Raw genomic sequence first — 18,434 nt, 5'->3', positions numbered from 1 at the left:
CGTTGCCACTTAACACCTTGGAGGGGCTGAACTGCCTGTGACAAACTTGTTGCCAATGTTTTTTTTTTTTTTTTTTTCCATTCAGGGAGGTGTGATGGTAGCTGTTTAGGAGTTATGAGTGAGATAATTTAGATGCAGTTTTTTTTTTTTTTTTGAAATTTGTTTGTTTGTTTGTTTGTTTATTTGGTGTCACACACAGCCCCGGTGTGAGCGGCTGGCTGAGATGTACCGCGGCTTCTCTCTCTCTCGGCAAGTTCCTGCCGGGGGAACCTTCTGCCATTACAGCTGTCAGTCTCGGGGTTTCCGACGAGAACGCCTTTATTTGTTTATCACGAAAATGAACCTCTTTAGATGTCGAACACTTTATCCCGCTGCTCTCAACTGGTGCAGACCGGCTCCCGGCTCTCTCACTCCCCCCCCCCTTTCTCTTTCTCCCCTCCACCCCCCCTCCCTCTTTCTCTCTCTCTCTCCCTTTTTTCTTTTGTGCACTCCCTGCTATTCTCCCTCAGGCGGTATTTGGAAAACGACAAGGACGATATAAACCCAACAAACTGCTTCTGTTGGGAGGGGGGGAGAAAGAGACTGAGGGAGAGAAAGAAAGAAAGAGAGGAAGAAAAAGAAAGAAAGAAAGAAAGAGGGAGAGAGAGAACAACAGAGGGGATTTGCATTGCCAGTCCCTCGAGGGTAAATGTTAGGTTTTACGTGTTACAACTTGTTGGGTAACTGAAGGTTTTGTGTGAAGTGTTTCTTGTGTCGTGGGAAGTGTAAGGTTTCAGTGTTGTCGGCGCTCAAAGGGAAGGAGCTGATGTTATCTGAGGGGAGAGACATGTTCCCTCCATCCACTGTCATCCTCGGCCCTGCTCGTCCTCAACGGGCCCATTCACCTCCGCCCGCACAGCGAGCCTGCGCTCACATCCCTGCGGTCAGCGGGCAGGCTTTCATGACAGCCAAGTCAAACCAGCAAAGTATGTTTGAGATCTGAGGCCAAGTCTTTCTCGCAGTTAATGATTTTTTTTTTTTTTTTTTTTTTTTGCAGTGTACGCTGTAAAACATCTCTGTCCTGATAAGTGTTTAACCTCACATTCAGTTTTAAAAATCCTTAAAAATCCTGCCAGTGAGATGAGATAATCCCATGTTTTTCCAATGTAGTTTTTTTTCTGTGAACAAGTATAAATATGTTGAAATGTTTATGCTCAGTGTTAAATACAGATATGGACGCAGCCTTCTGTCTGTACGTCCGTCTGTGGTCATTTCGTCTGTATTTGGCCACGTTTCCAGGAAGCTTCCGGATATCGCGGAGGCAGAGTAGCCGCTAGATCGAGAGAGACCAGTCTATGAATGAGACACAAAAGAGAAATTTCTATTATTTGTCATAATATGGAAAAAATCCTCCGTCCTTCGTCCTGTGGCGATGTGTTTAATGACCTCACGGGCCACCGCCGTCTCCAACGCCGCAGGTCCGTTATTACGACCTCCGCCATGTTTGTTGTTGTCAGAGACTTTTGACTCTGCGCCGCCCTCTAGTGGATTTACCGCTCAACATCCATGCCAACATAAAGCCGCGTGAAAGTACGTGGGCAGCGATCGTTACATTGTTTGAAACAGACGGATTTATTTTCATATGGAAAGGGAGTGTAAATGAGCCTGAAGGCAGATTAGCCCACTAGTATCAAGAAATCAAGTTAATGACCATTAAGGCAGCAGGATATTGGGGAAAAAAAAAATTGCGATATTGTTTTTTTCTGCGATCCATTTTGCGATATGAATAAATACAGGAAATTTCAATACTTATTCATGTACAGATACACAATTAGCAATCATAATTTTTCCTCTTTCGGCTATTTTAAGAAGTCTACCCTCTTCTAACAAAACCAAATCCCCCCTCCTGCGTCTGCCACACTTGGTTCAGCCCTCTGCCACCCCTGCAGGAATCAGCTTGGACTCCTCCACCTCGGTTTCACAAATAACCAAAGTGGAGAGAGAACAGGTGGAGAGGTATCCCCAGGGAAAACAGCATGTGTTTCTTGATAAACTTTACAAATGGACTTCGGTGTAGCGGTTGTGCTATTTACATGTAATTTACTATTTCTAGCCACGTTCAGATGTACGTTTCATCTGCGTGGTGGAAAATAAACAAGCTGGTAAAGGCTCTCCAACTCAAGCCACAGATTTATTGAAGATGTAAGACAGTGTAGATCTGGATACTGCAGGGTTTTTTTTTTTTTTGTGTGTGTGTGTGTGTGTTTCTTGCATTAGGACACTGACCAGCCCTGTGACAGTAACTTGTTAACTTTTAACCAACACACTCCCACTCCAAAGCCATCCCGCGTCACTGCATCCTGCCGACATTATCTTCAACAGCAGCCGTGTCTCGTGTGTGTCTCGATCAGTTTGCTCGCCAGTCACAATTATTCCTGATCAGCTTATCAGACAATCAAAACAGGCAGCGCTCTTTTTCCCTTAACCCTTAAAATTATGTGATATCAGATGGCCTTTCCTTGCAGGTGAGTCATGGACAATGAGAACGATGCGAGTTTTCCATTTGTGTCGAGCAGCGTTTTGTTCACTGGTTTGAAGCATAACAAGAATTTAAGACGGAAAATGAAACTAAATGGTGTGTTTACAGTGTAGGATTAGTTTAGTTGTAGTTTAGAGTATGGTAAAGCCAAACCCGTCCCGTGTCATGCACTGCAAAAACAGCCATGGTGATTTAATCTCATCTGATAAAAATCTTATTCTGACAAAATCTTAGTTCTCTTCAAAAGAAATAATGTGAAAAAATTCTGCCAGTGGGGTGAGCGAAGTCCACTTGTTTCCAGTGCAGCTTCACCTTTTTTTCCAGGGAATTTCTGGAAAACAAGGCAGGACAAGACAAATCATTCCACTGCTGTGGAGAAAATGAAAGTTGATTCAAGAAGATAAGAAACAAGTCAGTTTACGTTGAAAATATCTCAACTTGTCGGCAGGAAAAACTTTTTTAAAAAAAAAAACTCATTTGACTGAATAACTTTGCTCAGATGTATCCTTTTTTTTTATTTGAGCGCGGGTCCCAGACGTGTGTGTTCAGGTCAGGGGGAACAGTGGCTCTGGTTTCATCGCCTGCCTTTTTCAGGTCGGCAGCTGGTCTGAGGTCTGTTTTATTGCCATTTTTCTGTGACCAAGCTGCGTGGAGAGGGCTTACAAAGGCCGATTGCCTCTGTAGGTGGTCGAAGAACGGGCCTCCATTAGATAACCCCGTAAGAAAGCGCTGCTATTCAAACCATGCCGCACACACTCGCGCGGCGGTCATACACAATGTCAGGTTCCACATGGCTACAGTCAGCTGTAGATAGAGTAAGTGCCTGTTTAACTAGATGGGACTGATGCGGACGGAAGTGATAACCTTGACTACTTTGCATTGTTCCAGTTGAGACGTGAAGGCATTGTCAAAAATAACTCAGCCCTTGTGCTTGTAAGACACACACACATGCACACACACACACACACACACCTTGATGCATTCTATGCTGTCAACAGCCCTGTGGCTTGTAGAGATTCTGTGCATACCTCTGCATTGGGTGACACACACACACAGACACACACACACACACACACAGTCTGTACAGTCAAAGAGGCGTGTGAAAGCCACCTGTGGCAGCTCTACAATCCAGCCTCTTTGGAACGTGGATGGGAGAACCAGGAATAACTTCCAGTGTGGGACAAAACTCTGTCTATTACTGCTGCCAGCCGCCCCCCTGCTGTCATACAATCAACCCCTCGCCGACATCGACTGCTGCAGTGTTGGCTAAACTGTTGCCCGCCTCTCCGTCTTAATCCATCCATCTTCTTTTTTTTTCTTTCTACCCAGAGCTCCAACGACCCACACAGTGCATAGAAGGTGAAGCCTTCTCAATAGCAAATGGAGAGACTAGGGGCTCTATTTTAGCCGTCTAAGCGCACGGTCTGAAGAGCGTGGTGCAAGTGCATTTAGTGCTGTGTCCAAGTCCATTTTTGCTATTTTTTAACGGTGGAAAAAAAGGGTCATTACGCCAGGCGCCTGGTTCAAAAGGGCTGTACTTAGTGTCTTCATTAATCACGGGCGTATTTCGGTCATAGCATGCAGTAAACCAATCAGAGTGCCGTCTCCCGTTCCCTTTAAAAGCCACTTGCACATTGGCGGATTTGCCAGGTAAGAAGGAAGGCTTCCCCTGCAGAGGAAACAGATCTGCTCGTGCACAAAGTGAAAGCGCACAAGCAACAAGTGGACGTGCATTGGCGCCCGCTTGTGTAGGCGTGAATTACTTATCTTGATAATGATCCCTTAAAATAACAGAGAAAGCTGTGCCGCTGACTTCAGACCCGGTTTTTGTTGGTCGATCATGCAGTCACTCTCAGCCGCCTCAAGATAGCCATGTGTCAACAATGTACCTGACCACACTTTTATTTTAAGACGGGACGCGCTCATGGGCGCTCAGGTGGGCGCGAGTGCATTTTCACGGGCGTGGGCGCTGGCCGGAAAAATGACAACTGCGCCAGCTGGAAACTAGCAAAGACACTGGTGTCACGCTTAGCTTGCAACATCACATCAGTGCTGATATTTGCCTAAAATGACAGAAATAACGTAAGCAGTGTTTTTCCCCCAGCATTTTATTCTGATCAGAGTAGAAAAGCCCCTGAAGCAGCATGTGAGCCATCACAGGAGACCAGCAGTGGGTGTCCATTAGAGGTCTGCGAGGTCTGGTTGGGCTTTTTTTCCACCTATGATGGTGAGCTTACCCTGGCACGGGCCTTATGTTTTTATTTTTTGGTCACATGAATGCCCCTATACGCTACAGTATTGAGGCTGAATATATAAATATGCTAATCTGTTTCTTTGTGTGTTTGTGTCTGCAAGTGCGTGTGTGTATCTGCACAGGAGATGACATGCTAGCACATGTGCTTGCAATTATACACTTATTAAAAATTAAATTCAAGCTCTGATCAGGCTTGCTCCTCTAATTTGTGCGACCTGTCGGGCCGGATTGGGTACACGACCTTAAAATAGACAAAACTGTTGAGCAAAAAATAACAAAAAGATATTCACAATTTGTCTAACAGTGTCATTTTCATTGACAAAAGGTAATGGTTAATGACACGACCACACAAAAACTAAACAAAAATGATCCCTTGGTTTTTTTCATTCATTTTGATTAGGAACCAAAAATACAGGTGGAACTAAAAGCTAATTGTCTTTTCACACATTTGGTTGCACATTCAGCCTCCTGATTGGATTTGGCCGCCCGGCATGCTGTCTTCGTGCTGCCTCTATTCCCACAACTCCCAGCCACCTGGTCTCATTGAAGATGACTGTGGAGTGATTTTGCCTGTGTGAATTTTGGATTATGTGGACATCCACTGCAGAACTCTCCACTGACTCCCAGGACGCTCCTGCAAATTAACATAAAAAAAAAAAATAACATATTCATGCTCTCTTGTTTGGGTCTGAGCATTAGAATGTATAACCATATCTAACCGTGAGACAGATACCACACCCAGACACATGTTACTCATACATTTGGAAATCTGAATTTGAAGTTTGGACCAGAAAACTATACTCTGGCACAAGTGCGCACACACACACACACACATGGGCAATCACAAATGGGTGTGATATCCCTTTCAAAGTCAACAGTAGTCAAGCAGGTGGCACCAGATGAGAGTTTGAGTGCTGTTGCTTCTCCTGATGCAGCAGTAAATAATGCACTACAGGGCTTTTTAGTCCCCATCAGCTGTGGGAAATGGATTTTCATGATTTAGAGACGCACACACACACACACACACACACACACACACGCATGCACATTCGCTCGGTTCACACAGGTTTAGAGCCTTGGCAGACAGGTGGCTTGGTGATGAAGTGCATTTCGCGGGCTGCAGGAGGAGGGAGGGACTCTAAACATTCTTATGCTTTTGGCGGAACGGTAGCGCTCTGCTTCCTTTTTTTTTTTTTTTTTTTTTTTTTCCACCATGTGCCTAAGCTGTAGGAAGAAAACGTTACGCCAAATTCCTTAAATCTGGTTATTCAATGCGGGCCTCATTACTGGCACAGGTACAAGCCTTGACTCAGACGGCATGACTCAGGCCAGATACGGGGCAACCGGCGGACCGCGGGCCACATTCGTCCCACTGACCTTCATTTTGTGACCCCCGAGGTCAATATCAAAATTTGAACAGAAATGAATGACTTTGTCTGTCACTTTAAAAGTTCCAGCTTTCATTTTGGCCATGAAGTGGGGAGCCATGTAGTGTGATGGCACTTCCTGCAGGTCAATCTCAGCCAGCAGGTGCTTACATAAAGTTACTACCTATGTCTTGTCAGTGGAGGTCAGAGGTCATAGAGTGCGATCGCCCACCGCTTCATGGCATGGAGGGCTAAAAATACCACGAGCAAATGGAAAAATTGATAATGATACACAAATAGGGAGATCGACTACCTGTTTGGAGTTCAAAGGTACACCACAATGTTAGGAATGGTGGCAGATGGTATCAGCGATGAAAGAACAGAACATGAACCGGCAGTAAAACAGCCCCCATAGAGACAAATATGAAAAATCCAAGACATGCCATCATTAAATATCTTAAAAGAAAAATAAATAAGCAGCAGAGCCTTGTCGGTAAATCTACATCACAAAAATGTTGTTTTTATGTAAGCAGATCTGGAGTTGCTAAAGCCAACAAGACGTTGACATTGAATGAGAAGAGGTTTTGATGTGAGTATGCTGCCTCACTCGCTGCTGCCCCTTATAATGACTTAAAATACTTTGAAAATTAAAAAATGCCTAACATAAAGTGAAATAAACTTGCACATCCCTGGCTTAGAGCTTTTCTGAGTCATCGGGATCCGCTCTTCCCGTCAGTTTGCATTAAATAGAAAAAGCAGAAAAAAGTTATTTCAGTAAAATTGCAAGTCGGTTTGCCTGTTATTTCCAATTCCTGCCACCAAGGTACACCATGGCGCTAGCGAGCACGATGAAGCAGTTCAAAAAGTTGGTGTGCTCCTTGGTGGATCGAATGTATGCACAACTGAAAGGTGAAAAGATATGATCGTGAGTCCAAGTTTATGGTGCATGTTGCTTTTTTTTTTTTTTTTTTTTACCTAGAAATCAGGTAAAGTGACGTTAGCACACCATATTTCTTATGTTAGTGTCTGATGTAGGTGAAAGTGGTGAAACGCCATCATTAGTGAGCCTTTTGCTTTTTAGTATTTTGCTATTCAGTTTCAATTCCTCACTTCCTGTGGCCGTACCTGACAGCAAAATTTCATTTTGGTCAAACGGGCAAATCTGCAGGGGTCTTAAGTCGAAACTTATTGACTTCTTGAAAGACGGCTATAAAGATCAAGTCTAATGGCACAGCATTCACATTACAGCTGTAGCCAGTTGTACTCAGCAAACTGATGTAGTGAGTGAATTTTAACTGGAATATTTGAAAATGTAGCTATATTTTTTTTGCTGCAGTCTTGCACCAACCTTGCATCCGTTTAACACTGATATTCTGTGAGAATGATTTAAATCATTTTATAGTCGTCATTACAGATGTGAATGTGCCTTTAGTGGGGAAGGGAGGCTCTTCTCTGTTACAGCTCCACTTTGAGATTTAGACTGATAGGACGGCTGGATTTTTGCATAGAAATCTTGCCTAGTGTAGCACACACACGCACACCCCCCTCCACCCCGCTACCCCTCCACACACACACACACACACACACACACACACATTCACACAGGTTTAGAGCCTTGGACCCTGGCAGACAGGTGGCTTTGTGTTGAAACGCAGTGTGCCGGCTGGGAGGGCCGGCTGGGAGGGAGGGGGGTTCTAATCATTATTATGCTTTCGGTAGAGCGGTGGCGCTCCGCATTTTTTTGCCATGTTCCCGAGTTGGTCGGCACATTCCGCTGGCATTGTTATCCGGCCTGTTTCCTGCGGCCGGCGGCTTTTGTCAGCCTCTCCCCCATTGTCCCAGCTTCCTTTGTTCCCCGGCTCCAACAATGGCTTTTTTTCTGCCTCTTTATATATATGTGCACTTTTTGCCCTTGTGTGTTCTGTTTGTTTTGTTCTGCTGTCTGCCGTGTTTTTCTTTCCTCCTGCAGCAGAGCTGGGAAAACACACACATATACACACGCGCACATACACACACACATGCACGTGTACACACATACACACACACACACACAATAGCCCAAGTTGATTTGTTCAAGTTCACTGTGGTTCAAGCTTCTCTCACTCAACCTGTCCTTGTCTCACTCTTTTCCTTTCTCTCTCTCTGTCTCTCTCTCTCTCTGTCTGTCTTTCTGAAGCATTGTCTCTCACCGTCTCCTCTAACCCTCTATTATTCATTCTGTCTCAAACATACAAAAGATACACTCTGCAAGCGGTGGACAGTAAGCCTCGCTGTGACGTTACCTCTGACCTGCTGGAACCATACGGCACTATCACCTAACTCTCCACCTTGAACATCAGCCAGCCAATCCATCATTTTCACGCCTTAGACACCTGAACAGACACACATGAGACCCATGGGACCCCCATGTGATGAAATTTAGTCCCAGAGGCCCATATGGGAAGATATTTTGTTGGGAAGACATGTCATTCCTGTACGTCCTGTACCTGGGGTGGATTCCTAGTGAATGACATTCATAGTGAAATCAGCCTATTCCTCATTTAGCTGGGGGCCCGCTGGAAACCTCTCGGGTGGGACGCCGGCCCCAACGCCTGAGAACCACCGACATGCAATGCTCCCATGTTGCATAATACAGTGTGTGTGCTCTAATACAGTCGTTTTTACCTTTTTACCCTCGGTACCTAGCAACTACCTGTTGAAAATGTGACAGAATTTCTAAGTAATTTCCAACTGCTGACTAAATTTCAGTGACAAAGTGTTATGTGGTGACTAATAACTCATTTTTGGTGATTAATATTATCAGATGCAGGTCACCAAAATATCAGCCTAGATTGGTCCTGTATGGCTTCCAGTAAATGTTTTTGTCCTTTTTGCTGCATTGATACGAACCACAAGATCAGATTTGGATTTGCTTACGATAAATCATGCCAAGTGTCGATTGCTCTACCCAAAAGACACCCAGTTGTATGTGTTTATGTGTGTGTGTGTGTGTGTGTGTGTGTTGAATATTTGTAGTACGTAATTCACCTGCGCTGAGCCTTTTCCTCTTCGTCTTCTTCCTCCCTCTCCAGAATGGTTGAGCCCAGCCCTCCAGCGCTGCATCTCCACGCCGGTGATGTCAGCATGGTGGATATCGGTGTCAAAGTGGAGCAGGAGGAGTCTGGCGGTGGGGGCGGAGTCATAACCAGTGCCGAGCCACTTAAAACACCTCCTTCCCACGACTGGTCAGGAAGTCAGCCGGTGGAGGCTCGACAGACGCCACCGGTCGCACGCTCCCCTTCGGTAAGGACATCACCACCGTCGGAAAGAAATGTTGAATAAATAATGACTGTCAGGTTAAAGAGGCCGCTGCATTTGCCAGTCAAGATTTTGAGATGACAAAAATATCTCCTTTAGCTTCCTTTAGCGCCCCCTGGTGTCTTCTGAGAAAAAAAAAGTAAATCTGTATTTTCGGTTTAGAAATCGGGGTGCACGTTTTACAAACCGTGCCCTCGGATTCATAATCCTCGCCCTCAGATTACGATTCCATGCCCACGGATTTGCAAACGAGTGCTCGCAAATTACGAATCCTTGCAATAAGATATGCTAACTGTGTCTCCGATTTCGAGGGTAAATCCATAGGCATGGATTCATAATCTGAGGGTGTGTTATTTTTTTTCCCCCATTGACCCCTCGCTGAGATGCAGCCGAGGCTCCGTAGCCTTCCATCATGACACAGTGCATCTACTAAAGGATGTTCTCAATTGAAAAGAATGGCCTTACACTGGAAAGAAATGCATTCAGCACTTTACAGAAAAAGTTGTACCCGAAAACACATTTTTGGGTTCATTTTGTTGGTATTTCAAGCTGTGGATTCCTGGCCATATGTTGAAATATTTCCAGCAGCTAAAATGGATTATCATACCAGAAAATGTTTCAGCACCGGAAATTCAACGATCAAACAGGGAGAAATCCAGTGTAAAAGAGGCACAGAGACCGATTTCGGTACCATCAGCAGATTAAAAGATGGATGCGTGCAACGCAACCACAAGCAAAGTTGTTTAGAGCAAGGAGCGCAGCCATAATTATAAAAATGCTCCATTGTACACAAAGTAGGTAGGTAGCCATAGTTATATGCCCATACAAGTGCTTTTTGATAGGAAGCAACAAAATAAGACCCCTTACTATTGGTTGTTGAAAGGAATTCTGGGAAACATAGGAAATCCTGAATTGAAATATCTTAGATGAGACCCTTTGAAGGGAAGTGGCTTCACCACAAAAAATAAATCCCTTAATGCACTGAACACAAATGAATGATTTATATGGGTGTATGAATACATGAGGGTGGATTTTATGGGGGTGTCGTTCTGGCCTTATGCCGCATTCACATCATGCGGTATTTACCATAAAGTACCATTATCCACCTTGTAAATGTCATTTATGTAAACATCCAGCTGATAATTACAACGAGGAATCTTGTGTTTTTCTGAAAGCTCTGACATACATGACCAGGTGGTGAATAACATGGAAGTCTCTGACAAATTCTTACATCACACACACCTCAAATAAATACCAATTTAATACTACATGCATGCTTTAAAAAAAAAAAAAAAAAAAAATCAAAATCAACTCAGCCTATCATAAAGCTGAACATATTTTTTTGTTAAATTAAGTTTAATAGTGTTACCTTTTGTACTTTCCAACTGACATGAACATTTGCAAATTGTAGAGATGGGAACTTTTCCTATCTCTGCCTTGGTTACCACATGATGTGAGTGGGACATCAGGTTTGGTCAGTTGTTGGTTTAGTGGTGCTGACGGCTCTCCCTGTCCTGCAGGAGGGCTCCCCAGGCAAGGAGCTGCCTCACAGGCAAAGCCCCATGAGACTGGAGGCCAGGGCCCACGAGCGACCCGAGGGACAATCCAACTTCAACGAAGGTACGACCACAGGACCTGCCTCAGCACCGACATGGTCACTCATGCTCTGTTAGAGGTCCGACAGTATCTGGAGAACCAGGATCGGACTGATCCAGCTCCCAGGTGCAGCTCTCAGTTCAGCAAATACAGCTGCCCCGTTACTGCCTGGTTAACGATGCACAAAGATGATAATCAGTTCTTAATTTCTGAAACGCCGCAATGTGTGAAGTTCTTGGCCGATTGCCATTCTGTTTTATTAGCTCTAATCTACCGCACTGCTTTTATCTTTAAACACTTAAGTATTAAAAAAGTGTGAGCTTCTGTCAGTAAACTGTAAACTAGCTGGCCACACTCGGTCTGTATCTATCTGACGTTAAATCCAGCTCATTAACTATCAGCGAGGAACCTGAAGGAAAACTGAATCCCAGTGGTTCCCAATCCTGGTTCGGACAGGACCCGGAGCCCTGCTGCTTTTCATCTCAGCCATATCATCAGGGAATGATTTACACCCGGGACACTGGCTGGTGAATGCAGTTAGCGGCAATTAACTAGCTGGTTTAAATCTAAAACCAGAAGTACTCTGCATGCCAAGCACCAGGACGGAGAACGGGTGATTTTCATACAATCATTCATGCACAATTTGATCAAAGCAGCTATTCAGTTATTCAAATCAGTTATTCAAATCACTTGTTCCACTTGTACCTTGTTCTATAGCAGGCTGGTGCTAGAGAAGGCGGCGCGGTGACTTGAGTAATACTTGGATGAATGCTTATATCAGTTGATCCACCTAATAAAGTACTCCGTTATGCGGTATCAGTTCTGAAACACCATTACTAGTTCACCTCTACTTCCTGTCTCTCTGTCTGTACTTCATTTTATTTTCCTTTATGGCAATCTCTCTCTCTCTCTCTCTCTCTCTCTCACACACACACACACACACACACACACACACACAGAAACGTTCATTCTATTTTCTCACCAACAGCACTTTGACAGCCCCAAATCTTACGTGTTTAAGTGCACCACATTCTGCCGCTATTCAGCATTGCACAATGCAATCCGCTGAAAATCGATAGAAGTGACGGTTTGTCTGGTGGAGCGAGGGTAGTGTTTTGGCTCCTGAATGGGCCTGGGGGGGATCGGGGTGCCTTTTTGTTTGATTTCGTTCAATGCCTCACATATGGAGTAAAAGGCTGCTCTCCTAGCCACTCCCGAGACTCTCCCTGCCCTCAAGTCTTTCAGCGGCCCATACTCCTCACCTTGAATTTCCCCGGGACCTCTCTTCTGGTCTTTTGTTTAAGAGTCTTACTCTTCAAGTCCTCACCCACTACCTGACCTTGGATTGTACTCTGTCCAAATATTGATTCACTCAAACACTCAAAACTCCTCTTAGACAGACAAACAACCTCTGCCCTTCTGCACCTCAAATGTCTTCTTCAATCAATGCCATTAGGGAGGCAGAGGAGACACTAGAAAAGTAGTTTGGTATCAGATGGATTATAGTTGACAGAATATATTTTTTGCGCCATCTTGTGCAGCTCAGTGCAGTTCTGCTGAGTACCTGTTGTGTCCTGTTAACAGTAATGCCTACCATTGAGAAGCTGTTGAATACCGACTGGAGGGAGAAACTCCTGGATAAAAGTGCAGTGGGTGCAGGACAACTGAAAGGTCAGCTTTCAGACGCTATCCTCCCCTTCCAACATCTTTATACCTTTAGAACTTTTCTTCCCATCACATTTATTTGCCTGTTGTCTCATGAATCATGATCATTGTTGGGTATGCTACTCAGAAAAGGAATGTAATACTTGTTGTGCATGCCAAAGATAATTTTACCTGACGTAGTCCTGCTTGATAGCTAAAATATACTCTACCACTAATCATATTATAGTCTTTAGTAATAGTAATTTTAGGCCAAAATTTGGGTCAACCTAGGACAAATTGCAAGAGAAGCAAACTCAACTGATTTTGGATCCTCAGTTTGTCCTGAGTGAGGAAAAAAAGTCCCAAGGAATCTCATTGGTGGAAAGTTTTGAAAATCACCTATATATAATACCAAAAAAACACCCTTTTTAACACACAGGTGAAAGGGGTTCAAAATTTAACTTTCAGACATCACTATAAAAAGTTGATTACACACACAAAGACAAGAAAAAAGTCAATTAGAAGTTCTTTGAATTATTCTGTTTACACATGCATATCACACATTATCTGATTTGATATGCGCTAATAAGGAATATAAGGAATAAATGCCAGAACAGATATTTAAACAGTGAATTAAAAGGTTACTATATATATATAGTAACCTTTAATTCACTGTTTAAATTAAAGGTTACTATATATATATAGTAACTATATATATATAGTATATATATATAGTTACTATATATAGTTACTATATATATATAGTAACCTTTAATTCACTGTTTAAATATCTGTTCTGGCATTTATTCCAATTAGCGCATATCAAATCAGATAATGTGTGATATGTATGTGTAGACAGAATAATTGAGTTTGCTTCTCTTGCAATTTGTCCTAGGTTTTTTCATAAAATGACAGGACTATTACTCACTATAGTAAATTACACTCTCAACATCCTATTGTACATTTTAAAATTAGTAATTTGCCTCTCCTGATGTTTCCTGATCTTTCCGGATGTTCTTGTTATCCTTTTACTGGATAAAAATGGCTAATGTAAATTTTGGACAATGAATCATACATTTATAGTCTGGAACAACTTTAAAATGGAACAAATTCTAAATGGATTAATGATGATTACAATATATTTGACCAGAGATATCCTACCTGAACTGAAACTTAAAGTTAGTTTAACAAGGAATTGTTAAGTTAGTTTTCCTTTTTAAAAAAATATTGATGACTAGAAAAAAGAATTACACTGAGTATCCTGTTCCCATCCAAAACACTGATCTTTACACGGGCTGCTCAACTAAATTTTAGATCAATCTTACCAAGCCTCTCTCTCTGCTTTCATTTTTTTGTGTGTGACTGTTCAGCTCTGTGCGGCTTTCCTCCGATCATCTTCCTGCTGTGTTTGTGCCTCCATCAGGTACCCCTGAGTCTCTGGCGGAGAAGGAGCTGCAGCTGCTGCTGATGATTAACCAGCTGAGCGGACTGAGGGAGCAGCTGCTGGGAGCTCACTCCGAGCAGAGGAACATGGCTGCCCTGCTGCTGGAGAAGCAGCAGCAGCAGATGGAGCTGGCTCGGCAGCAGCAGGAACAGGTAACAGGACCGCTGATTGACACTGCGTCTAACATCCACCAAAACATCTCATCCTGCTGATCTGAGGAAAATAAATTGCAATGGGGAACATGGAGCAGTGACTGATGACTGAAATTATGTTATTACTTGGTCAGTGAGGTAAATTATTAGATGTACATCACTAAACATCTAACAGGGACCCTTGGCCCTGAGTGCTCCCTGATGTGATGTTTTTAGATCAGCCCTCCTAATAGGTTTCTGATGTTTGTACTTTATCTTTGCTCTCCATTATGATGATAAAGAAACAGAATATCCAAGTTAGATTAACTTAGGATAAGGTAATGCAAGTGTTCATTCTTTTGCCAACTAATGCCCATGGCACAGGATGAGTCATGGCTCCAGCTCGGTCACTAAGGTCTGCACATCTAACTTAAGACCTTTTGTTTTGTGTTAGAAAACAACAGCAAAAATCTTTCTGAAAACAGCTATTAATAACAGATTATCATACTTGCACAACTTCTTGGCTTGAATTTAATACGTGTTAAGATGTGTTCGACAGGTGCAGTTTCAGGTGCACTGCAAAAACTGGCGGTTCTAACACATCATTTACTCGTCTTGTAAATGTGTTGATATATGTCTGTTAACGCAGTGAAATAATTGGGGTGAGATTTTATATATATATGTATATATATATATATATATATATATATATATGACTATTTTGAAATGAGGCACATCACTCAACTAGGGCCGATATGATTCCTTGATGAACTCAGATAATGTAATTAATAGCGGTCTACAGCCGGCTCACGGACGATAATTACTGTCACATAAACAGATGATTTGAGTGTCCAAGTTGCAGCTGATGGTAGCGAGATGGAGCAAAGGAGAGGAAAAAAAAACAAGCAAAGAGCCAGAAGAGGCAGGTCAAACATGTTGTGCTATTTAACGAGAGTAAACGGAGGCACCGTCACAGATGACACACAAACAGACCACCAACAGAACAGAAGAGAACTACATCTTACCCAAGCAGAGTTCATTTGTCATTGGTGATGGTTTGTCCCGGCCCATATACTTTAGCCACGCCCCCTTTCATTACTTGAAACTGAAATGTTTGCTGTAGACTCTTTTTGGACACATCATTGGTCTAAGCACAGAGGTCCTGTTTCAATAGTGTGAACCCTCGCAGACTTTCACTGCTCATGAACCGTTTGTTTTAGGCACATGTGCCGTCATCATTGGACTAAGAAGAGTGCATTTTTCATTGGTGTCAATTTGCCCTGCCACCTTTAGCTTAGCCACACCCCCTTTCATAAGAGGCATCATTGGACACAGCAGAGATTAATTTTTCTGTGGTGTGGGTTAGCTTTGCCATCTCATTCTGTTGGTCCATCACTTCCTTGGTCCACAAAAATGTATCCATTCATTGGTCTACACAGCCATGCCGATGCTATAGCAACTGCAACTTTCTACCTATGAGACTGAAATTAGAAGTGAGTTTGTGCATGTGTGAACCTTTTTCAAATTCACTTTTTTTTCATTTGTTTTCATTGGAATATGATTTCAAGACTCATTATTTGATTTAATGACTATGAAATAGATATGTGATCATGGTAGGCTACACTAAGTGCACGTGTGTGAGGATGAACATGTCCTGTGCCTCAGATCGCCAAGCAGCAGCAGCAGCTGATCCAGCAGCAGCACAAGATCAACCTGCTTCAGCAGCAGATCCAGGTCAGTCGAGCTCCGGCTATGTGTTCCGATGCCTTCGCCACCAGCTGACTTAGAAATGTAATGCTTAGGAAACAACAGCCAAGTTTGTGGTGATTCTCATGACATCCAGTTGGTACTTTAGTCGCAGTAATAACTGAGAGATCGCGTTTTACTGTAATTACTGGCAGGACAGTGATGACGTAGGCACAAGTATCCATTATCAAAGCTTATTATCTTTTCATATACGACCTTTAACAATGCGTGTCTGAGAAGTTTCCTTCAAAGTAGTGTACATACAAAAGAATAAAAACAACCTTGCTTCTTGGTTACCACAACCAATATGAAGGAATAACATACAGTAGGTATTTTTTGAGCAGCTTTTATTTGAGAATCAAATGAGAGTCAAATTCCAGTCACACTTGCAGCACTGAAAATAAAAAGCACTTTTCTGCATGTGGGATTTGTAAGGCTTATAAAAGTCATGTAAACTTTACTTACATACAAACAGTAAAATCAACCAATCAGATAAAACAATTTATTCAGCAGCCAATGCAGTTTTACAACATGCAAGAGGTTCTCGCAATTATACACAATTTCTGGATTATTATTTTTACATGACATATATCTAAAGAAGTTCTTGTTTCAGATGAGAAGTCGCTGTTTCAGACAAAAGAGGTTGGGATTTTGGGGATTCAAGTTGGTTTTGTCCTGCCTTGTCCCAGCAGGTTAACATGCCCTACGTGATGATCCCGGCTTTCCACCCCAACACCCAGCCCCTCTCGGTCACCTCTGACCCCCAGATGACCTTGCCGCTGCAGCCAATCCCGTGCAAGCCAGGTCAGTCACCAAAAGAGCAAAAGAGATTTCATCTTTTGAAATAAATGGCTCTGGACACATCGGCTCCCATGAAACCTCACATTCACTGTTTGAGTGCCAGTGTGTGTGGAGTAAATTCCATGCAGTGGTCATACACAGTGCATGTCAGAAGTCTAAACCTCACTCTTTAACTGTGCATACTTTTGATAGCTTTGAGGTCTAAAATGAAAACCTGTTGAAACTGTAATCTGCAAGATTAGGGTGTACTGCACGTGGCAGTCAAACACTGTGGACACACTCATATTCTTAATTTTCTTTGATTTACTTTCTTTTCTTTTTCTTACAGTCAAACTGGAAATGTGCAATGCATCACTTCCTATGCATCAGAGGATTTTTTTCTTTCAAACACCGGCACAGAATAGCAAAGCTGACATTAATGCGTATGATTATTACTTTAAATCAACCTTTTTTGCTTTCATTTGGATTAAACAATGAGGAAGATCAAGGTTAACGCAGAGGAACTGTTAATTTCTGACAATTTACTGATGAAACGGAAAACTTGCGAAGATCTTGAATGCGTCAGCCGTGACAAGTGGGTGTTATAATGGCATTATGGTTTTAGTAATTGCCTTCCAAACCATACACAAAACTCACTGGCCTTTGCCTGAAATCAAACTGTGTGATTTCAGTTAGGCCAATAACAGTTTTTTGTTACACCTTCAGGTTTCACGTCAGTCTCTATTACCGGCACTATTCACCGGCCACTCTCCACCTGGAACATTAGGTCTTTGTCAGCTGTTTCATGGCTCATTCTCACCTGTTGCCAAGGCCTCAGGGTGACACCGGAACACAGGAAAAGCTGTCATTCAAAACCAACCTGAAAAAAGATGAAGGGGAGCTCTTGATTCAATGGTTTTGATCAGATGTTTCCACCATATAGACTGATCATCCTCTTTGGCTATTGTTCAGCCCACAGAGAGCCAGCATTTCCCTGCATCGACTCACTGATATCTTGTTTCTCCGCCAGAAACTTTGCTTAAATACCAACGCTCTCCACACAAGTTCCACAAGTTGCCGACGCTGTTCTGAGTGCATCTTTTCACTTGAATGCTTCTTTGTGGAGGAGCTTTAGCAGATTCATGCACTTCAACTCAAGGTCTATTTTATGGAAAATAGAAATGAGGCATCTGTGAGACAGGAATGAAGGTTTCAGGTGAACAATAGTACCTCTCTGCCGCTCACACACACTCATACAGTTGTCAGGCTATAGAGGGCACGCCGCTATAGAAAGGCACAGCTTTGTGCAATGTTGCTTTTACTATCTTAAAAGCTGTGCTCAGCAGTGACCTTGTGTTCGCTATCTTTTCAAACCTAAAAGACACCAAGGCCAGTCTTTAAAACACTGTAGGTAGAATTTAAGGATAGCCATTCATTTGCTTTTCTCATAGATTCAAGAAAATAAATCGGTGTGTGTGTGTGCGTGCTTTAAAATGTTTTGAGGGATAGAATGTTAAAAAAAAGAAAGCAGATAGAACATTGGGTTGCATGGAAGAGGTCAGCTGATGTCACAGATTTGGAGATGCCTCCTTTTTGAAGGCAAGAAGACAAGTTTTTTCTTTCTACTTGTGCTGACTTTCCAGAGTGAAGGACTACA

At 42.9% G+C, this 18,434-nt stretch overlaps 1 protein-coding gene across 4 annotated transcripts in view; it reads left to right on the top strand.

Moving 5' to 3' along the window:
* Nucleotides 1–18,434, top strand: part of sox13 (SRY-box transcription factor 13) — a 54,771-nt gene that overhangs the window by 18,554 nt on the left and 17,783 nt on the right. For 2 of the 4 annotated variants that reach the window (XM_030052038.1, XM_030052039.1), the window contains exons 2-7: nucleotides 9,211–9,421; nucleotides 10,957–11,056; nucleotides 12,617–12,703; nucleotides 14,100–14,272; nucleotides 15,917–15,985; nucleotides 16,687–16,801. In XM_030052038.1, coding sequence (XP_029907898.1) covers nucleotides 9,212–9,421; nucleotides 10,957–11,056; nucleotides 12,617–12,703; nucleotides 14,100–14,272; nucleotides 15,917–15,985; nucleotides 16,687–16,801 — 754 coding nt within the window. In that variant the 5' untranslated portion in view covers nucleotide 9,211. The remainder of the gene's footprint in view (nucleotides 1–9,210; nucleotides 9,422–10,956; nucleotides 11,057–12,616; nucleotides 12,704–14,099; nucleotides 14,273–15,916; nucleotides 15,986–16,686; nucleotides 16,802–18,434) is intronic. The other 2 variants (XM_030052040.1, XM_030052041.1) reach the window with 2 other exon arrangements.

Source organism: Myripristis murdjan, chromosome 5, assembly GCF_902150065.1.
Source record: "Myripristis murdjan chromosome 5, fMyrMur1.1, whole genome shotgun sequence".
NCBI classification, from domain to species: Eukaryota; Metazoa; Chordata; class Actinopteri; order Holocentriformes; family Holocentridae; genus Myripristis; species Myripristis murdjan.
This window is presented reverse-complemented; position numbering and strand designations above follow the sequence as displayed.